Source organism: Phocoena phocoena, chromosome 7 (genome assembly GCF_963924675.1).
Source record: "Phocoena phocoena chromosome 7, mPhoPho1.1, whole genome shotgun sequence".
Taxonomy (NCBI): Eukaryota; Metazoa; Chordata; class Mammalia; order Artiodactyla; family Phocoenidae; genus Phocoena; species Phocoena phocoena.
This window is the reverse complement of record NC_089225.1, coordinates 53649952-53671253: the sequence shown is the minus strand read 5'-3', so window position 1 is coordinate 53671253 and position 21302 is coordinate 53649952. Positions and strand designations below refer to the sequence as shown.

At 41.7% G+C, this 21302-nt stretch overlaps 1 protein-coding gene across 2 annotated transcripts in view; it reads right to left on the bottom strand.

Moving 5' to 3' along the window:
* Positions 1–3087: 3087 nt before the first annotated feature.
* GAD1 (glutamate decarboxylase 1) overlaps positions 3088–21302 on the bottom strand; it is a 40252-nt gene continuing 22037 nt past the window's right edge. Inside the window, exons 7-17 of one of the 2 annotated variants that reach the window (XM_065880786.1) lie at positions 19205–19317; positions 17945–18060; positions 17785–17864; positions 17506–17560; positions 16101–16217; positions 14839–14903; positions 11332–11410; positions 10067–10216; positions 7858–7965; positions 6094–6183; positions 3088–4514 (exon numbers count right to left, since the gene is read on the bottom strand). In XM_065880786.1, the coding sequence (XP_065736858.1) occupies positions 4341–4514; positions 6094–6183; positions 7858–7965; positions 10067–10216; positions 11332–11410; positions 14839–14903; positions 16101–16217; positions 17506–17560; positions 17785–17864; positions 17945–18060; positions 19205–19317 (1147 nt within the window). In that variant the 3' untranslated portion in view covers positions 3088–4340. Of the gene's footprint in view, positions 4515–6093; positions 6184–7857; positions 7966–10066; positions 10217–11331; positions 11411–14838; positions 14904–16100; positions 16218–17505; positions 17561–17784; positions 17865–17944; positions 18061–19204; positions 19318–20864; positions 20902–21302 lie in introns of those variants that run through there. The other variant, XM_065880787.1, reaches the window with a different exon arrangement.

Sequence of the window (21302 nt, the reverse complement as noted above, 5' to 3'; positions counted from 1 at the left end):
AACACACTGGTACAGGGATGTTTATCCCTGAAGGAAGCGGTGCCTTTAAAAAAGTTTTTAACTGTCCAAAGGCTCTTTATGGGTTAGCTCTGGCCCTACAAAATCATAATGTTGAAAGACAAGTCAGAAGTGTATATATTCTGTAATATTCCATGTATACAGAGTGCAAAACCAAATAAAACTAAACCATAATGATTCATATGCGTGTGTTAAAACTATATAGAAAAACAAGAGAGTGTTTAACACAGAATTCAGAATAGTGATCATTTCTTGGGGAAAGGAGAGCAACCAATTACGGAAGAGTTCCTGATGGGGGTGGAGAGCTCTAAAAGGTACTGATGATGCTCTATTTCTTTGGCTGAGCAGTGGGTAGTCAAGTATTCTGTTATCATCATTCTTTATCCTGTACACGTATATTTTAAAAGCCCTCCTTATGTAATCCACATAATTGATTTTAAATAAAAGAGATTCCACCCAGGAGTACTGCCTGGAGAAGGGATATCAACATAAGGGCTGGACAGGGTATATTGCTAGGGGCCCAGAGCTGAGAGTCTGAGTCCTAAGTGGTCACAGGAGGAGAGACTTTGATGTCTCATGTGCGATGAGGTGGGAGGACTCCAATGGGATCCTTCAAAAGTGCTCCATGAAAAAGCAAATTAAAACCACAGCAAGATACCACTATTAGAGTAAAAACAATACAAAACAAAATGTCAATACAAAAACTTGTACACAAATATTCATAGTAGGTAGTGTTATTTATAATAGTCAAAAAGTGGAAACAACCCCAATGTCCATTAACTGATGAATGGATAAGTAAAACGTATATCCATACAATAGAATATTATTCAGCAATAAAAGGAATGAAGTACTGATGAATGCTATATCATGGATGAACCTTGAAAGCATCCTAAGTCACATGTGGTTACAAAAGACCACATATTGTGTGATTTCATTCATACGACATGTCTAGAATAGGCAAATCTATAGACAGAAAGCAGAGTAGTGGCTTCCAAAGGCTGGAGAGGATGTGTGTGTGGGAATGAGAAGTGTTTGCTGATGGGTATGAGGTTTCTTTGTGGGATGATTAAAATGTTCTAAAACTGACTGTGGTGATGGCTGTAGAGCTATATGAATAGTCTACAAGCCAGGGAATTGTACACTTTAAATGGATGAATTACATGGCAAGTGAATTATATTTCAATAAAGCTGTAACAACAAAAAGAATGGCTAAAATTTTAAAAAATTGACAATACCAAATGTCAGCAAAAATACAGAGCAACTGGAAGATTTGTACATTGCTAGTGAGAATGCAAAATGGTACAGCCGCTTCAGAACTAGTTAGTTTCTTATAAAGTTAAACATACTCTTACAATATGATCAAGCAATCTTATACCTAGTTAATAACCCAAGTTAAATGATAACCTACATTCACACAAAAATCTGTTCACTAATGTTCATAGTGGCTTCATTTTAATTGCCCCAAACTGCAAACAACCCAAATTTCCTTCTATGAGGGAATGGATAAACAAACTGGTACATTCATACAAATGGAATACTACACAGTAATAAAAGGAACAAACAAATGATACAGACAACATGGATAAATTCCAAATGCCCTGTGTTAAGTGAAAGAAGGTAGACTCGAAAGGTTACATATTATATGATTCTATTACCAAAATGGGAAAAGCAAAACTCTAGAAACAGACAAATCAGAGGTTGCCAAGAACAGGGGCTTGGGGAAGGTGCTACACACAAAGGATATGGGGGATTTATTGGTGTGACGGAACTCTTCCAAGTATTGTGGTGGTTACATGACTGAATGGGTTGGTCAAGACTCACAGAACACTATACACAGTACACTATAAAGAGTGACTCTTACTGTACCTTAATTATATCTTAATAAAAAAATAAACCATTCCCCTCAAAATATTATCCCGTGAGAAGAAAATCTCAGACCAGGGGCGCGGATGCCAGATGCCAATTTAACAGTTACCTAAAATTGTGTCTTTGCTACTTTGACCCCTTCTCCCCCTAGACCTGACCCTAGATGGGAAAATACGGTAGCTAGGGAGTAGAAATGAGGCTGAAAGAGTAAAAAAAGCAGCTGACTTTACCCCACCACCAGCCTCGCACCCGCCCCCCCCCCCTCGCACCAGGAATTGCAGCCTGAAAGGTACCAGAGGGAGGAAGGGGAGGAACTCTATATTGTATACAAATTTGAGGTCTTGCTTATGACACTGACCTGGACATTTAATTGCTAAATGAGACTGTTCTTGTGACTGAGAGGCCAGGAAAGCTACGGGATCGGCCTGAATTCAAATGGAGGTGTGGAAACAATCAGCCCACAAGGGGATTTGAAGGGACAGTAAGAAAAAGAATAAAGTGACTTTATCATCACCTCCTTATGGAGCCCAGTTTGTTTAATACAATGGTTACGTGTACAATCAGTATGTTAATTACAAATGACTCATTTAATCCCTACAAGTGCCAGATAGGGAACTACTTGTATTCCAAATGAGTAAGATAGTATTATCATAGCTTAATAGAATAGTGTAGAAAATGGACCCTATTTCATAATGATCCAGCACCAAAATATGTTTCCTGAGGAAGTGAACTGGGCCCACTGTACAAGCATAAACAGCAGGAAGGTACAATTCTATGCTCTCAGACGTATTCAGATACCACAGACACCAAGTGATGGAAGATTCCCCACGAGAAGGAAAATTTGTCTGCCATGCACACCTCTGCAACCCTACCTAGTGCTAGAACACTGCCTGCTACAGAGGAAGAAAACATTTGTTGAGTAACTGAATGAATGGAACTCCAAGATGCAGATAGGAAAATGAAAAACAGGAATGGCTTTTCTTTTTCCAGGTGTGAATTGCAAATTTTATTTAATTAGAATCCCAATGATTCTTAGACGAGGGGCTTGGGAACCTAAGACTGTGGGTTGAGTTGCAACTTAATAAACGTACTGAGCATCACCTAAAGTCAGTTAGTGGAGAGTGAATGGGCTGTGGTGACCCCCGTAACTATAACTGGAAACCTCTCTTTCTGCATGAAACAGATACTAAAAGAAAATGTTTTTTCAAATTCTCCATGGAGAATATTTTTATTTGTTTATATTCTTCTTGCATACTCTAAAATGCACAGTGTGAATTTCCTTTCTTCAAAAACAGTTGTGAGCCTGGTCAGTTTATCCGACTTCAGAAGGTCTTCGGAAACATTGCCTTAGGTTTGTGCTAAGAAAGTCACAGAGATTGGTCATGAGCTACTACAAAATTACAGGGGATCTAGTTATCACGCAACAGTTACTAGAAAAGCGTAGAGAACACCAGACATATAGCCAGAGAGGGTAATAGAAGAGCAGATGCTATGTAAGTAACAGGATTTCCATATATACGTTATGTACAGTATCAGAGTTCTCTTACAGACAGTAAACTTATGCTTAAATCATTATTTTAAGGGCACTCTAATATAAATACAAGTCTCACTAGTTTTAATCTTTTCTCTTTGGCTCACAAGTGCACGAAAATACCATAATCAGTTTTTAGAACTTACTGCATTAATATATAAATAAGATACATTACAAATGGGAAGAAAATACAAGACGCCTCTTTAACATGGTAAATCTCTGAATATAAATAAGCAAATATTTCATATACCTACTGTCAAACAGTCAATGAAATCATTACATGTGTTCTTCCACTCCGCCCCAAGGTCAGACAACAGAAATATCCACAATCTATACAAATTAATCTCTAAAAATACAGCAATAGTACACCTGAAACAATCAATGACTCTGCTACTGTTTTCCCCTCACAGGATACTGATGGGAAGGGCGGGACTCTTGTCAGCCAGTGGTGCTTTTTCTCATCCATCATCACTTCAGGCGGGAGAAATACCGACAATGAAGTCAACTCCTGCCAACAGCATTTCCCTTGGTCCCCGACACCTGGCATTTTGAAAAACATCTTTCCTGGGGTTGTTGCGCAAGCTGGTTTGCAGCATGTTTGGCCCTCAGTAACTGCTGAAGGTAAAGTGAATTCTCTTGGAGTGGGAGACATGCTGTGATCTATTACTAAGCCACACTCACTATACAGACATATATTTATAGAGACAGGTATATATAGCTGTACATATATACTGTGCAACTTTTGAAAAAGAACATCATTTCCTGCTAACTCTAACAAGCTTAAGTAAGGTTTTAACAGTATTCTTCAAGATATTATGTTTTCCCTCAATGAAATGGCCTATGTGTTTCAGCAACATATAGAGTTTGTTCTAGAATACCAGAGGGGAAAGGGAAGTCCCAGAAACTCATGTTCTATGGACGGCAATTACAGATCCTGGCCCAGCCTCTCTATTTCCTCAATGAGGAAGTCGATATCAGACTGGGTAGCGGCTGGGTTGGAGACGACCATCCGGAAGAAGTTGGCCTTGTCCCCCTGAGGCTGGTAGCCAACCATGGTCGTGCCAGACTCCATCATCAGGGCTTTGATTTTCGGGGCCACCTTGTGAGGGAAAACACAAAACAAAACTCAAGACTGATATACCATGCTCTTTTTCAAAATGCAACCCATTTCTTAGTTGGAAAAAAGAGCAATTTTCTTTTTATTACTTGTACAAGTTTCTTCCTTGGCTAATATCTAGTGACTAATTTTTTAAATTGACATGTAGTTGATTTACAACATTGTGATAGTTTCAGATGGACAGCAAAGTGATTCAGTTGTACACACATATATATATGTTCTTTTTCAGATTCTTTTCCATTATAGGTTATTACAGGATATTGAATGTAGTTCCCTGTGCTGTATGCTAAGAACTTGTTGTTTATCTATTTTATATGAAGTAGTCTGTATCTGCTAATCCCAAACTCCTAATTTATCCCTCTCCCATCCCCTTTCCCCTTTGGTAACCATAAATTTATTTTCTATGTCTGTGAAGTCTGTTTCTGTTTTGTAAGTTCGTTTATATCATTTTTTAAGATTCCACATTCACATTCCATGTGATATTTATCTTTTTCTTTCTGACTGACTTAGTACGATAATCTCTAGGTCCATCCATGTCGCTGCAAATGGCATTATTTCATTCTTTTTTATGGCTGAGTAATATTCCATTGTATATATGTACCACAATTTCTTTATCCATTCCTCTGTCTATGGACATTTAGGTTGTCTCCATGTCTCGGCTATTGTAAATACTGCTGCTGTGAACATTGGGGCGCACGTATCTTTTCAAATTAGAATTTTCTCTGGATATATGCTCAGGAGTGGGATTGCTGGATCATATAGTAACCCTATTTTTAGTTTTTTTAAGCAACCTCCATACTGTTCTCCATAGTAGCTGCACCAATTTACATTCCCACAAACAGTGTAGGAAGGTTCCCTTTTCTCCACACCCTCTCCAGCATTTATTCTTTGTAGGCTTTTTGATGATGGCCTCTAATGACTATTTAAGTCTACCCAATCACATATTCCTACAGAAAGTACAGCGCAACTGAATTTTGAAAGTCGGACACAGGACAATGATAATAAATTCAAAATCAAAAACAAAAAATTCACATGGGCAACAACACAAATTAGGGCTTCTGTATAATCCAGTGCCTAGGATACCGTCTGGCACATGGACTCCGCTCAACAAATATTTGCTGAATGGTTAGATGAATGAAATATTATATAAATTAAATACAATACAAACAACTATAAGTAATATATAAACTAGATATAGAAACCGACAACTAGAACGAATCAGCATTAGAACAGCCTTGAACTTAGTAAAAGATATTTTAACAGACATAGTTTAATACGAAAGCTCCTAGGAATATGTATATTATTCAACTGCGCTGCATATGACCCCTCTAATGACGAACACCAACCTAAGGCAGGGATGCGTCCTCCAGAGGTTCCCACTGATCTGAGCCACAGTGAGGGGACAATTCAGACCCAAGAAGACTATAACAAGATGTCTCCCTACCACCCCAAGCCTTTAGCTTTTATTTCTCCTCCGTTAGAAAGACACATCAGAGTGAGGATCTTCTGACTAGCCAGAGAAATTGCAGAGGGTTAGATGAGACAAGGAGTGATTCCATACCTTGTGTAGTTTTTCCCGGCGCTCAGGGCTATCCAGGACGCCCCTGAGGCTTTGTGGAATATACCAGAAACAGACATTCGTGTGCTCAGGCTGTGGAGATTTTCACAGACAAGCATGCGTACAAACAAAACAGAAAAATTATGAGAACTTGAGAGAGAGCTGTCCCAAAACCCCTATGGACCCTTGGCGGAAGTCTCTCAGACAAAAAAAAAAAGGATAAAAAAAAGGCTTCATGTTACTTCTATACTTGGGAGAACAAAGCCTGGTCAATCCCATCATATCTGACAAGAGAACTGTTTCCCATAACCCATTTTCTAGATGACTAAAGTTACCCACCTTTCAACACTGAAATGTTAAAAAAATTACATTTGGGTCATTTTAAAAAAGGGTATTATCCATCTTGCCATTTTGTAGTGCCTCATGTATAGAAGATGCTCAAAACATAGTTAATTTTATTGGTACTGAGTATTCTGTTTACTCTATCAATACTGAACCTTCTCTGAAGACTCAGGATTACCATAATGAAAATTAAAACTGGTTCTAATCTGTAAGACAGGGCTTATTGAGATGCTTAGAACTGTTTAGTGCTCCTGCCCTAAAGACTCATGCTTTTTAAGTCCTTCTGTATTCTCGCTGTAGTTTTTCAGTTTCCCTCCTAGTTGCTGTCTGCCATCACTGTGCCTGCCTCTCATGGTCTAGAGACATTACATTTGTTTTAACCTGCTGGTTGAATGTTTAAATTAGTGTAAATGATGAGAGTGAGGTCCCAGAGGTGGAACGCATGAGCATTGTATGATTGATTTGAACTGCTCAGGGCTCTTTTGCTCAGTTGGTGACTCCGGTGTGTTCCCAGTACTTTAGGTGCCTGATAAATGGACTGAATTGAATGCAGGTGGTGTTTATTACACTGGATTATGAGTGGATGTCCTTTTGTTCAGCACTGGCTCCTATTCCAACTTTCTTTTTTTTTTTTTTGCGGTACGCGGGCCTCTCACTGTTGTGGCCTCTCCCGTTGCGGAGCACAGGCTCCGGACACGCAGGCTCAGCAGCCATGGCTCACGGGTCCAGCCGCTCCGCGGCATGTGGGATCTTCCCGGACCGGGGCACAAACCCGTGTCCCCTGCATCAGCAGGTGGACTCTCAACCTCTGCGCCACCAAGGAAGCCCCCAACTTTCTTTATTCAACTGTGAGCTCCAATAGGGCAGAGATAGTACCTGTTTTGGTCACTACACTATAATCCAGCTCCTGGCCTGGGGCAAGGCACACCGCAGGCACTCAGCCAACACTGGTATGACAAGTACCTTACTGTGTGCAATACGGATCTGAACTCAGGGCAGAGACAACCGTATCTTGCTCTCTTCATAATGAATCTATTGTAAAGTAGAACTTCATTTTAGAACCAGTCTTGGAAGACAAGGATATACCCATCCTATAAGCTTCTTGGAACTGAGGAACACTTTATCATGGAGGTACAACACCATAATAAGACCCCAGAATTATACAGGATTCAGACCTGCCAAGGAAAGACCTCTTGCCTACGAAGGGCTGGCTGAGAACTATGTCTTTTCTAGAAGAGGTGAAGGGGAAAAGTCATCCCAATGCTACCAGAAGAAACATTCATGGACACAGAGGGAAGTAAATGAAGAGTGCTAGAATGAAAATTCAGAAGCAGCTTCCAGCAATGTGGGACACTACAGCTTCAGGAGCTTCCCTCAAGAGATTTTCCAGAAATGCTATATATCTAGTCCAGGATGATAACTTACCTCACCATCAAAAACCATCTCAAATTCCTCTCTGTTTTTAATCTTGGCATAGAGGTATTCTGCCAGCTCCAAGCATTTGTTGATCTGATTTTCAAAGCCCACTGTGCCCTGTTTTAAAAAAGGAAAAGTCATGTTTGTTGGTGACAGGCTGAATTTCCCTGTGATGGCATTGAGAGGGCTATGCTGTCTTTGTCTATCGGAAATATATATAAGAGTATTCTTGGAGATGGTTAGCAAGAACCATCTCATTAAATATGTATGTCTTTCTCATAGCTCTGCATGCGATAAAGTGTGCCTCATCTCTTTTGAAGGCACTCTAGTCTCTGGGCAGTTATTCTCAACAGGGCTTTTAGCTTCTTGCTAGTAATTCACAGCCTGAAGCCCATTTCTGGTTTGCTTTAGGATAATGCCACCCAAACTGTTGTCTATGGACTGAGGCCAGTCCACAAAATGTAACCAGTCCATGATAAGATGAGTCCAAAAATTGAGATGAAGTAATAAGGAACATTTATGGTCACTTGACAGAGTACTTTTATGCCTACTGAACTGCATTTTTAAAACCGGTGTTCATACTTGGTATGGCTTTTTATTTCACCTTTCTAGCAATTCCTTTATTGTAGTGTACAATAAATGAATTAAGTGAAGACCAATTTATTGTACTGGTCTATGAGAGGTTAAAAACACCCCAGCTGGTTCTTCACCACAGATAGTTGGAGAAATACTACTTTAGAACCCACCTTCCCGCAGCAGGAAGTCCTGGCCAAACACGTCCCCCTCCCTCCCAGGCAGGCTACCTTCCACATAACATGGTATTACCCCTTTCTAGTGAGAGGCAGGCAGGCAGATGGGGAAGCACTGGTCTCGGGATGTGCCCTGAGATGGCAGTAGCTCCATCTATGGACAAACTGATTGAGCATGAGTTTCCAAAGCCAGCATGGCTGATTAGTAACAGCAGCATGGGGGGTGTTGAGTGCGTCGGTGTTAACAAGGAGAGCAGATGCACGAGGCTTGTGGGTTGCTAATGTGTCTGGGCCAAGCCCAGCACTGGCAAAGCAGCAGCTGCCGCTGAGCAGTGCTCGGGCCAGTCCACTTTCTTCTTGGGAAGGAAGCCCGCACCAGGTCCCACGTCGGTAACCAATAAATACTCTTTGAGCTAAACTTCCAGCAGACTGTTCAAGCGGTTATTGTCAGGCAAAACCAAGGCACAAGTTACTGAGACAGGCCATGTGGTTATCATATTTCTGAATGATAGGGCTCTTTCTCTTGTTGCAATTTATGACTATTTATATGCTTAAAATACCTATGATTACTTTGTGGTAGAAATCAAATTCACACTGTTTCTATATTAAGACAAAATAACTTAATGAGGAAAAAAACTAATAATCCATCAAATTCTTCTTACAGAAAAAACATTGGACTAGATGTTTGGCTGGAAACCCTTCTTTGTTTTGGTATTAGGTGACCCGATCTTATATATGGAAATTTATTAAAATTACTTTAACAGTAGAAAAATAAAACGATGGTTGCAATATAAAGCTGTGAAATAAAAATTGCCCTTACTTGATTGCATACAAATACTTTTGAAATAAATAGTCCCATGGTATTCCTCTCCCTCACCCCCACTGGGGGAAATTCCAGTAGTTTGCTTTTTTTTCTAGACACAGAAATGCATCCTGAAAGACTGATGAATGCAGACACAGCATGCCTCAGTCTAGGATTTCTTAGAATAAAGTATGCATTTTCTAGAAGAGAGCATAGAAGTACAAATAATGGGAAAGCCATTATTTAAATAGAACTTAAAACTGTCATATATATCCCATGATTTGAGACCATATAAAGGAACTCAGGGTTCTGCACAGAATAATGTAGTAATTTTATCTTTATCTCTTTCTCTACATCTGCACTAAACAATTTCAGCATCCCTAAGGACTGCTGTGGAAGTCCTTATCTTGACAAAATTTTTAGTGCTTATAAGAGAAAGTTATAAGAAAAGTCATGCTAATTCAAATTGAGAAGACTGAATGGAAGGAGAGAGAATTTGACATAAGGGATAAAGTGATTTCATTTGCAAAGAAAATAGTTAACTCAATTATCTAGATATTGATTTCGCACATAATGGATTATCTGGGATATATCTTTGCCTCACTTTTGCCAGCTAGCCTGTGCAAATTACATTTCTGCTCTATTTCCTGAATGCCCTCCTTCGTACCTTTGCTTTCCACATCAGCCAGAACTTGAAGATGTCCACATGGCGGCCACACTGAATGGCTTTATCCCCAGTGTCGTAGGAGACGTCATACTGCTTGTCTGGCTGGAAGAGGTACCCTGCACACATCTGGTTGCATCCTTGGAGGATACCCTGTAATGGAAATCAAGACAGGCGTGCATCTGTATTCACAGGGCAGAGGTGTGGATGGTTTTGAAACAGGGCAGGCCGGACTTAGGGTCACATACAATCTTTCTTCTAACGTCTCATGAGGCCGTGCACTTGTTCTGATGTCCTTCTCCAAAACCACCCTTGGAAAACCCTTCGCCCCTTCTCCTCTATCACTCTGACTGGAAAACGATCTTTTGTCTCAGATGCCAACAGCCCACCCTACTGGAGCATCTGGAAATGTCCATGGGTGTTTTCGGTTATTTCACAGACTGGAAGTGCTATGGCATTCAGTCAGCAGGGGTTGGGGATATAAACTTCCTGTAGAGGGTGGGACAGTTTCATGCGTAGAAGAATTTTCCTCCGCCAAAGCACCCCCTAAAAAGTGTTCCAATCCTTTCCGGGAGCTCCTATGAAGTTAACAGGTGCTCTACTTGGGAGTAAAAAGCTTGTATAGGTACTGGCCCCCACAGGTTGGTGACAGGCTTTTGAGGACGGCTCAGTGTGCAACAGTTTTACTGGAGGAACAAGGCCCTCCACGGCAGGGTCCTATTAGATTCTTAGGAAGAGAATATACTACCTATTGTTCTAAGTGCCTTACCGGCATTTTATCAGTGCGGTGACATGGTTAAGAGCTCAAGCTTTGGAGCCAGAGTACCCAAGTCTGAAATCTGGCTGACGTTTGCTAATTTGGGCAAGTTATACAACTATCGTCATTTACAGAAGCTTTTTGGTCAATATTCCTTGTTGCCCTAAGTTGACATTTGTAGTTGTGGTTCCAAATAAGTTGTTTCAGCTCTTGGGACCACAAACTCAAATAATGCCCTTGTAGTTTCTATCACTGGCAGGGCCGTGGGGGCTGAACAAGGAAGAAGGACAGTTCAGAACAAGGGCCAACAGGATATGCTGGGTTAGCCGAAGGCTAACATGTGCAGGTGGGAAAGAACAGCCATGGCAGGCCCAGTGGGGCTGTCAATCTTGTGAGTTCCTCAGCCAGTACTGTAAAAAAAAAAACAAAAACAAAAAACCCATGCTTTTCTCTTTTTGTGCCTTCTAAAGGGTGTGCAGGCCACCAGCTCATCTTTGGGGGAAGGGCAGACCTTTTCCTTGACCAGGATGGCGGAGCACTGCAACAGCACGCCCATCATCTTGTGAGGATTCCAGGTGACTGAGTTGGCCCTGAAAGAAACACATGATGCTCTGAGGAGGAGGTGTAGGAGTCAGCAAGAGGCAACCGTCCTCTTGAGGAAAACATCACCCACCGCAACTCAAGTCAAGACAAGTTTTCGACACCTCGTCCCCTAAATTGACTAATCAAGTGGTAAACAAATATTTTGCAGGCAGTCTCAAGAGTACTAAGTGGCAGACTGCCTCTTCTAAATAACTGTATTAATACTACCTAACATTTACGAACATCGTTTATTATGTATCCTATCGTTCTAAGAGTGTTACAGGCATTTTAACAGTGCAGTGTCATGGCTGAGAGCTCAAGCTTTGGAGCCAGAGTACCCGAGTCTGAAACCTGGCTCTGACATTTGCTAGTTTGGGCAAGTTACATAACTCCTTTGAGCCTCAGTTTTCCTGTCCGTAAAGTGGGGAGAACAGTATCTGCCTCAAGGAACTGAATTAAATGAGTTAGTAAATATATAATGCTAATAACCATGCTTGAATACTTAATTCTCACAACAATCCTATCATATAGGGACTATTATCACCCCTATTTTAGATGGAGAGACTGAGGCACAAAAGTGTTCAGTACATCACCCAAAGTCACACAGCTGGGAAGCGCTGGAGCCAAGATTCAAGTTCAGGGAGTCTAACTGTCAAGCCAGTGTTCATATCCTCTCCACTAGACTGCCTCCCTCTAGGCTACAGACTCAGCTTCTTTCTGCCTTCCCATTCTTACTAATACATTGGACCGGTGACGCTGACCTACCTGCTTATAAGGTAGTATGAAGACTGACACATAAAAGCAAGGATCAGTTGGACAATTCTAGACTTTGACTACTTAGCAGCATTGTTTAAATGCTAAATAAACATAATCTTGCCTATTTAGGCTGCAATGATAGCTTAACAAGCATGGTCTCCTAGCAACCACAACACTCCGTCAGACACAATTAAATGGTTAAGGAGCACACTAGCTAGGACATGAGGGAAACAACTACGCGTAATGTATGATGATTAAAGCTTAGGTAGCTCCTTTCCAATGGCCTAGCCCACAGCTGGGCTCTATGCTTTAATACCTGTGAAGGATGTTTTCCCCAGACATAGCAATTGGCTCCGAATTATACTGCCTCTGCTCTCCCTGGAGCTAAATTCCTGCTGCGAATTTTTAACCTCTTCATCTTGCTTAGGTGCATAAGAGGGAAAATAATTTAGTGTATACATGACCACAGGCGTACGCTGTATCTCAAGGAGAAGAAAGAAAGACCCGATGTACTTTCCCCCATGTGCGTAATAAAGAAAACCTTTATGAAAGAGACTGTGAAAAGTTCTGAGAAAAGTTGACTAAATGTTTATTTCATTAAAAAACATCAGTGTCGGATTTCCCTGGTGGCGCAGTGATTAAGAATCTGCTTGCCAGTGCAGGGGACACGAGTTCAATCCCTGGTCCAGGAAGATCCCACATGCTGCAGAGCAACTAAGCCTGTGTGCCACAACTACTGAGCTTGCGCTCTAGAGCCCGCGAGCCACAACTACTGAAGCCTGCGTGCCTAGAGCCTGTGCTCCACAGCAAGAGAAGCCACTGTGATGAGAAGCCTGCGCATGGCAACAAAGACCCAGCACAGCCAAAAATAAATAAATTTATTTAAAAAAATCACTGTCAAGCCTTATTTAGAAGGTAGTGAATTTAATCCATTTTCTCATTGCTATCATTCACTGAATCATTAAACAATAACACATAGGGACTTCCCTGGTGGAGCAATGGTTAAGAATCTGCCTGCCAATGCAGAGGACACAGGTTCGAGCCCTGGTCCAGGAAGATCCCACATGCCGCGGAGCAACTAAGCCCCTGTGCCACAACTACTGAGTCTGTGGTCTAGAGCCTGTGAGCCACAACTACTGAGCCTGCGTGCCACAGCTACTGAAGCCCGCGCGCTTAGAGTCCGTGCTCCGCAACAAGAGAAGCCACTTCAATGAGAAGCCCGCACACTGCAACGAAGACCCAACGCAGACCAAAACATTAAATAAATAAATAAATAAGTTTTTAAAAACCAGTTATACATAGATCTCACAAAATGTCTTAAATGTTTTTTGAATGTCCTAAAGGTCTGAAGTAAATGATTCTTTGGTGCTACAGGTGGAAAGTAATAAGACATGACGTGGATTCAATTTCCTTCAGAAGACATATGTACTTTAAAATGTTAGAAAAGAAAAAGTCTAGTGCAAAATGTTTCAAGTTTTCCTTGACTCAAAGATGGAAAATGGAAATTGCCTGAGAAATCTAAAGTACAGCTGGACTGGCTTATCCACATTTAAGATCTTGTCCTCCAAGTTAAGGGTCATATAACTATGCTTCAACGAGTCAGTCTCACTCGCTTCAATACTGGCCTTTCAAAACTGAAATGCGGGCTTCCCTGGTGGCGCAGTGGTTGAGAGTCCACCTGCCGATGCAGGGGACATGGGTTCGTGCCCCGATCCAGGAAGATCCCACATGCCGCAGAGCGGCTGGGCCCGTGAGCCATGGCCGCTGAGCCTGCGCGTCCGGAGCCTGTTGCTCCGCAACGGGAGAGGCCACAACAGTGAGAGGCCCGCGTACCACAAAAACAAAACAAAAAAACACAAAAAACTGAAATGCAAGGGAAGAGGCACAGGAGAGGTAACAAACACTGAAGCCACTGGAGTGCTTTCCCTGACGCCTGCTCCCCGTCCACTTCTCCACCCTCGGTCTGCTCTCACTGCTTTCACTTTGCTCCAGCCACAATGGTCTCGGTGACAGTCCTTCCTCCAGCTTGCCAAGAACAGTCCTACCTCAGGGTCTTTGCATTTGCCCTTCCTACCGCCTGGAACACTCTTCCTTGTATTCATGCTTCCTCTCTCCCTTTATCCCAGTATCTGCTGAACCGCCTCCTCCTCAGAAAGGCCTCCAACTACACTGTCTAAAATAGCATGGCTTGGCAGATGAAATATCTTTGTTCGTGAGACAAGTCAGGTAAGCTGAGTGTCTTACCCTTTTCCCAGCTTAATGGGAAACGTAAGCTTAGTGAGAATAAAGAATGAAATAAATCAGCTCCCCTTTCTGTGCCCTTGACAAACTCCCATTTAGCCTCCAAATCCCCACACTGGTAAGTCTCTCTTCTCTCCTACCCGGGCACCTTGCAATCACATCTATTGCTGAGCATATCACATGGTGTGGTAACTATCTGCATACTTGTCTTTTTCTCTTTCCAAATCGTGAATTGAGGCGAGAACTCATTTGACTGGGAAATCCATCATCTTTAATTTCCCAGTGCCTGGCATACAGTAAGTGCTCAATAAGTGCCTACTGAACAAAAGTGAGCTTAGAGTGAATAAGACATTGGGAATCAGGGCAGGGACATTAGGGACTCAGCGGCACAGCGTGTTGCATGGCCTGAACGGAGGGAGGCCCTGTGCTCAGCCCTTACCTTTCTATGCCGCTGAGTTTATGGCGGTGCTTCTGAGACATGAGCAGCCCGCCACCCCAGGCAGCCTGTGAGGACAGAGAAAAAGAGAGGGAGAGGGAGGTGGCGCTGAGGAGTCCACACCCGGTCACTTCACATCTCTAGCAAAACATGAGCGAGAATGTAAACAGCGAAAAGCGTAAGCTTCTCTGACAAATGGAACCCACGCTGACTGTTCCACCAGGGGCAGTTGTGCTTATTCATCGTTTATCACTTCTTCAAAAGTTCCTCCTGGTTGTCAGAGTCACAGTGCAAGTGATACAGGTAAATAGGGGCTGAGTCTGTGGTGCTGAGACCCAAGGCCCAAAGTGCTCTGGAAAGCCAGGGACACTTGAGGAGACAAGGGGTGGAGCTCTGGGAGCGACACAAAGGACTAGGGACTGCTGTCTGATTCTGCCCAGAGCAGAATTCTAAGGGCTCCTCAAAAACTCACAAGGCAGCAGCCCTGGTGGGCTTGGAGGTCCCACAACCACTCCTGCAATAGCATGACATTTTTATGCATCCTCTGATGCATGGGGATCGAATATCTTGGGATACCATGTGACACAAGAACAGCCTTTGTTATCATTTGTCCAATAGCAGGGCAGATCACCCCACTGTCTAGTTGTGAGAAGTTAAACCCATAAGAGAATGGAGAGAGAAAAAGGAAAAAACACATCCAGTCACACATGTGAAAATGTACCTCTTATGTTCCTAGGAAAATTTGGAACTAAATCTCTTAATTGATAACACCTTCCATATGCTGCCTTATTTTTCCTACATGTACCAGTATGCATTTCTTTCTTTCTTCTTTTCTCCTTCCTTCCTTTTTTTTTTTTTTTTTTGGAAGAAAAGTGTCATAGATGGCTGGACTGAAGGCAGATAGCTGAGTGCTCAGATTCAGACTCATGGCCACTTTCTATACGTTGTATCTTACATCTTTTCCCTCCGAAATCAGTTGTCCTTCACTCTTAAACATTTGTTCAGACAAAAGCTTTCCGGGAAAGTGACAGAGATGAAATTCTAGGATGAATCACAGATGACAGCAATTGGCCAGTAAGGACTGGGTGAGCCCCAGAGGATGGACAGGCGTGTGGTGTGCACCTGTCATGAATGGCCTGCTAGGGGCCAGAGAAATGTAGTGGGGAGAGAGGCAATGGGAGAAGCTGGAGGCAAATTATAAAGCAGAGCTGCTTCCACCCCCGCCCCCCCGACGGGACCAGGCCACTCTGAGTTACAGCGCTTACATCGACATGCAGCCAGAGGTTGTATTTCTCACATATATCTGCAATCTCCTGTATGGGATCAAAAGCGCCATAAACAGTCGTGCCGGCAGTTGCATTGACATACAGAGGAATGTATCCCTATAAGGCAAGAGGGACAAGCTGATTAGTCTTTCTAACCTCCCTCCTTTCCACATGAAGGAGAAGAATTACTGTAGCATTTATTTCCAGCAGAGATCAGCTAAGCTGGTGTGTTACCAGATACTATATCTGGGACTATTCTCTGTTACCTCATTCACTCATTCCTTCATTTATTCAACAAATAGTTTTGAAGACTTTCATGTGCCAGGCCCTGTTGTGGATGCTGGGAATACAGCAGTGAGCACAAAAGACGAATATTTCTGTCCTTGTGGAGTTCGCATTCGCGTCGGGAGTGACTGACAGTCAACAAAATTAAATAAGCAAAATAAATAGCATGTTTAGTAGTGATAAGTTCTATGGCAAACAATAAAGCAGGAAAGAGTAATAAGTGGAGTGATGGGCAGGTATCTGAGTGTCATCTGGACATTCTACATTTTAGAAGCTGTGCTGTTCTAAGTGTATGGAGGTAATAATAATACTGAAGGAATAATACTGAAGCATTGTTTGGTTATTGAAAACAGGTCTATACACAGTTTCCCTAAGAGTAGATACAGTAAAATTTTGGTGTGAACAAGAAATAAATGAGAAAGTGAAGTAATAGAGCTCAGACAGGGTTGGGGAAGTCTATGAGTTCTAGGAGCTCCTCCTCTGCTCCCTGCTCAGTCCTAGCGACATTTCTGTCTCCTCTGCTGAGACCCGGCAGACAACCATAGTTAGAGAAGGAGGTACAAGAATGTAACCAAAACAACAATGAGTTGGTAAATGGCCTGACAGCTACTTGGCAGTGCCTCGTGCATATATCTGTTCTATGCGATTTTTTCTGTTTAAGAGAATTTATTGAGGCTGGATTCACCAAGTATCATGGGCCAACTGCCAGGGCATGCAAGCAGTTTGCTAAATAGAATCCTAACCTTAAATGATACTTGTTAAAATGAGATTACACTTAACAAGTAGCAAGTGAAAACCTCAATTAGGCTGCATCTTCATGAGACGCGGATAGTGGATTTATTGAAGTACATCAAACTAGTCATTTAGCACAGTGAAGACAGAACAAGTGGTTTAATGACTGAATTTTCCACTTTTCAAAAAAAATTGATATTGTGTAGACACAGCTTTAAAGCCATGTCATCACACAAGTTGAAAATAAGTAAACATCTGAGAAAAGAATTTTAGAAACACAATAAAATTATCTCTTATATTATCAAACACTTTTATTGTCTAGGGCAGAAAGAAGGTATTTTAAAAAATCGATATTCACCAGAGTTTAGATGCACCGTAGAGTACATACCTTTTGCTTGGCGTCAAGAATTTTTGCCTCTAAATCAGCTGGAATTATCTTCCCCCTGTAATTATTGTAAAAGGAGAGAAATTAAAATGAACAATCAGTGAGATTGCACATGGAAAAAAACTTCAACAGCAGCAAAAAGTAATTTAATCAGATATTTTCAACAGACCATTAGCAGCTTGGCACACTGTATTGAGTCAGTCCTTAAGCACAATAAAACAAATTTAACAGATGAGCACATTTAATACATCAAGAACCTAATATTCACTCTCCCCTGCCTACCTTTCATTGCACTTTATCAAAATCACATTGTCGGTTCCAAAGCCAAGTGCAGCCCCAGCTTTCTTTATGGAATAGTGACTCTGCAACAGAGGCTGGAGGTTAGATGTTAGACAGTCCCTTGGAAAACACCACAATCCATGTGCAAGAGCACCCAACTCACGTGTTCTGAGGTGAAGAGGACCAGCTTGGGTACGGCTGCCATGCCCTTTGTCTTAACTTCCGGGAAGTACTTGTAGCGAGCCGCCATGATGCTGTACATGTTGGATATGGCTCCCCCTATCGGCAAGCAGACACATTGGGAGCTGTTGGGACTTCCTCATTACTGTTTCTACCAAAAAAGGCTGACGTGGTGTCTCAAGAGACAAGGGAGGTCAGAAAGGGGAAGGACAATATCGTGATAGGTTTTGCTGGCTTCCCTATTGCCTGGGCTTCCCTCTGGTCCCTTTGCCCTGGAGATACAAATAATTACACTTATTACCAAAGCCATTTAGGCAATTTGGCTGGAGGTGATTCACGTACTCTGGTGCCTGTCCCACCTCGAAGCCTAGACAGGAATATAAGGGGTGGCAGAAGCAGCGGCTGCAAAGAGATAGGTGAGTTACAACCCTCCTGCTTCCATTTTCTACTCAATCTATTTACTGAACAAAGATGAATCTTTTCTCTGAGTCAGAAAGACAGAGGAAGAGAGAGTAATAGAGCCTATGGAAGGGAACAGTGACATTGCCTGGATACTCTCCTCAAAGAACAGCCCAACTGAGTTATTGAGTCATTTAGAAGAACTCCAAGTGTATTAAAATAAAACCAAACTCGTGTTTACTTAAATCAAGATGCAAGGAGAACTGAGGTAACCAGGTACGTCTGGCCAACACAAACAGTCATGTTTGCATCAGTTACCTGACAAACAGGCAAATTCATGGACTGATTCAATTGCCTGAACAATTGCAATTTTTATTTTTTCTCTTCCCTTTGTACACAGTCACACTGTCTCTGACACCACTCCAAACTCCCTCCTTTCTACAAGATTATCTGTCCCTGTTTTAAAGATTCTTATTGTATCTATATTGAACTAGAGATTTAAAGTAGATATACTCTTTTGGCCAAAATTGATCTGTCCACTGATAAGGTCTTGATTCTCTGATCCCCACCTTAATCAAACTGCTATCGACAGACCAGAGCTGTTTAGCATGATTTAGACACAGCCTTTGTCAGTTAGTACAGGTTTAGGCACAGCCTTTGTTGGTTAGTACACATAGAATGTAGCATTCTTGCTAGCCTTCACTCTGACAAAGATAAGAAGGCAGGACTATTGAAAAACTTGTTATTCTTCTACAAACTCACTTTGTGTTTAGTGTTCTCATGGATCCCAAGGATCCATACTGCAAACCTTGAGGAGAGCCGGGGAAAGAGAACAGAAACCTACCAGGAGAAAATATCCCATCACCATCTTTACTTGACCATCCAATTATCTCTCTCATCTTCTTAAGTGTTATTTGCTCCATGAGGACAAACACTGGTGCAATTTCATATGTAAACCTGGAAAGGTGGTGAGAAAAAGAATGAAAATAAAGAAGTCAAACCACTTATTTGGGGAACACAGATAACTGGTTTAGCATTTGGACTTGGGTTCGAATAAAAGATGTTTAAAACCACTAAAACAATTAATTTCCTGGAAATGCACTGTCATCAATCATAAAATGTCAGAAACCAGCCTGGGTTACCGAGAGAGGTGGTGGAAGTACCTGCTCTGTGATTCACCAACAAAACAGACTTTCATCTCAACGGAATGTCTTAGGTGTGGTCCACCCAGAGAAATAGAAGGAAAGAAAATGATTTTTCTGGGTCCCTTTCACCTCTAAGATTATAGGATGATGCAAATGCTAATTTAAAAAATGTATTCTAAATTCTATATAAATGGTTTGCAACATTTAAAAAAACTGATTGCCAACTTCACACTTGTAGAATTTATAAAACCCAGAGCCAAAGTCTATATTTTAATTTTTTTTGGCCGAGGTAGGTGGCTTGCAGGATCTTAGTTCCCCGACCAGGGATTGAGCCCACGCCCTCAGCAGTGAAAGCACGGAGTCCTAACCGCTGGACCATCAGGGAATTCCCAAAAAGTCTATCTTTTAAAAACAATGTAAATACCTGAAAGCTAACCATGAAGATAATTGGAAGTATTGACCTAGGTTTTAAAGATCTCAATATAATTATCTACATGGTTTTTCTACTGATAATCCCTAAGGACAGCAATGCTTCTATAATTCTCTGAAGTCGATATCTGTCAAGAATAATTGTAAGTGATGATTTTCTAATTACCAATTAAAAAAAAACAAGAAGAATGTCAACTGGCATACACAGCTAACTGTGGGTATCAAGATATTCTGGTAGGTTAGCTTTATCTTCTAATTAACTGACTTAAAAGTAGCAAGCCATGCTCTTCTCAAAGCCATTCAAAACACAGTCTGGTGACTAATCATTGAAACAAAATCATGGTACCAAGGCAAAGGGCTTAAGAGAAATCAAAGAAGGTCCATCTACAGAAAATTAAACCAGAAAACAAAAAGATATTTACTGACTGTGAGACTTTGTCTTTCTTCTTTTTGCTTGGCCTTCTTAAGCATTAGAGTTTGTGGGCTCGGCTCAGACAATGCTCGCCGAAGGGAGATTCCTAGATTGACTCAGCCAAGTGATATGGGGAGACTTCATCCCTGGTTAGGGTGTTTAGGCTGAATGCCAATGCTGGGAATTAATGGGAATTTTTGCTGGCTTCATGATTTAGAAAAGCTATTTGCAAGGATGAAATAACAATTGTTGTACAAAGACCCAGGTGAAGGTACTAAATTTTAATCATGGAGAAAAATAATCAAATTAATCACATGGTGGTAAAAGAGGACAAAAAGATCCTGAAGGATCCTCAGGGTATATATCTCCTCATAGAAGAATTTTGTTTGCAAAAAGAATATGTCCATTTTCCTTGGGAGGAACCTTGAAATTTAGGAGGAAGACCCTTGGAAATCATGTGTTCAGTTACCATCACCTCTGGAGGTCACAATCATGCTTTGGTTCTGCTCTGAGCCCCATCACCGTAGCAACCAACACTCCCTCATGTCTGATGGCCTGATAAAGGAAGAAGAAGAGAAGGGTTCCTGGTTTAGCCTGTGCTGCTGAGTGTACCAAGGGGCAAACTCATGATGTGGTTCTAACCATTCTTGAACAAATGCGTTATCAACAGTGCCACTGATTGTTGGAAATGTTGGAATGGCAAAAATGTTTGCATGGTGAAGAGGTACTGGTGGCAGTGTGTGTGTTTAAGTCTCACAGTACCAAACGAGAAGGCTCTCTAGGGTAAGGCAAGGAACCAATGGAATCATACACCATAATATCAGAACCTTATCAAGGATTGGATGAAAGCTGGACCAGAGTCAAGTCAGTGCAGGAACCACATGGGGAAGGGAGAAAGGATGGGGTTGAAGACCAGAGGGTTGGTCCACTTCAGGATTTGAATCAATTTAGGGCCC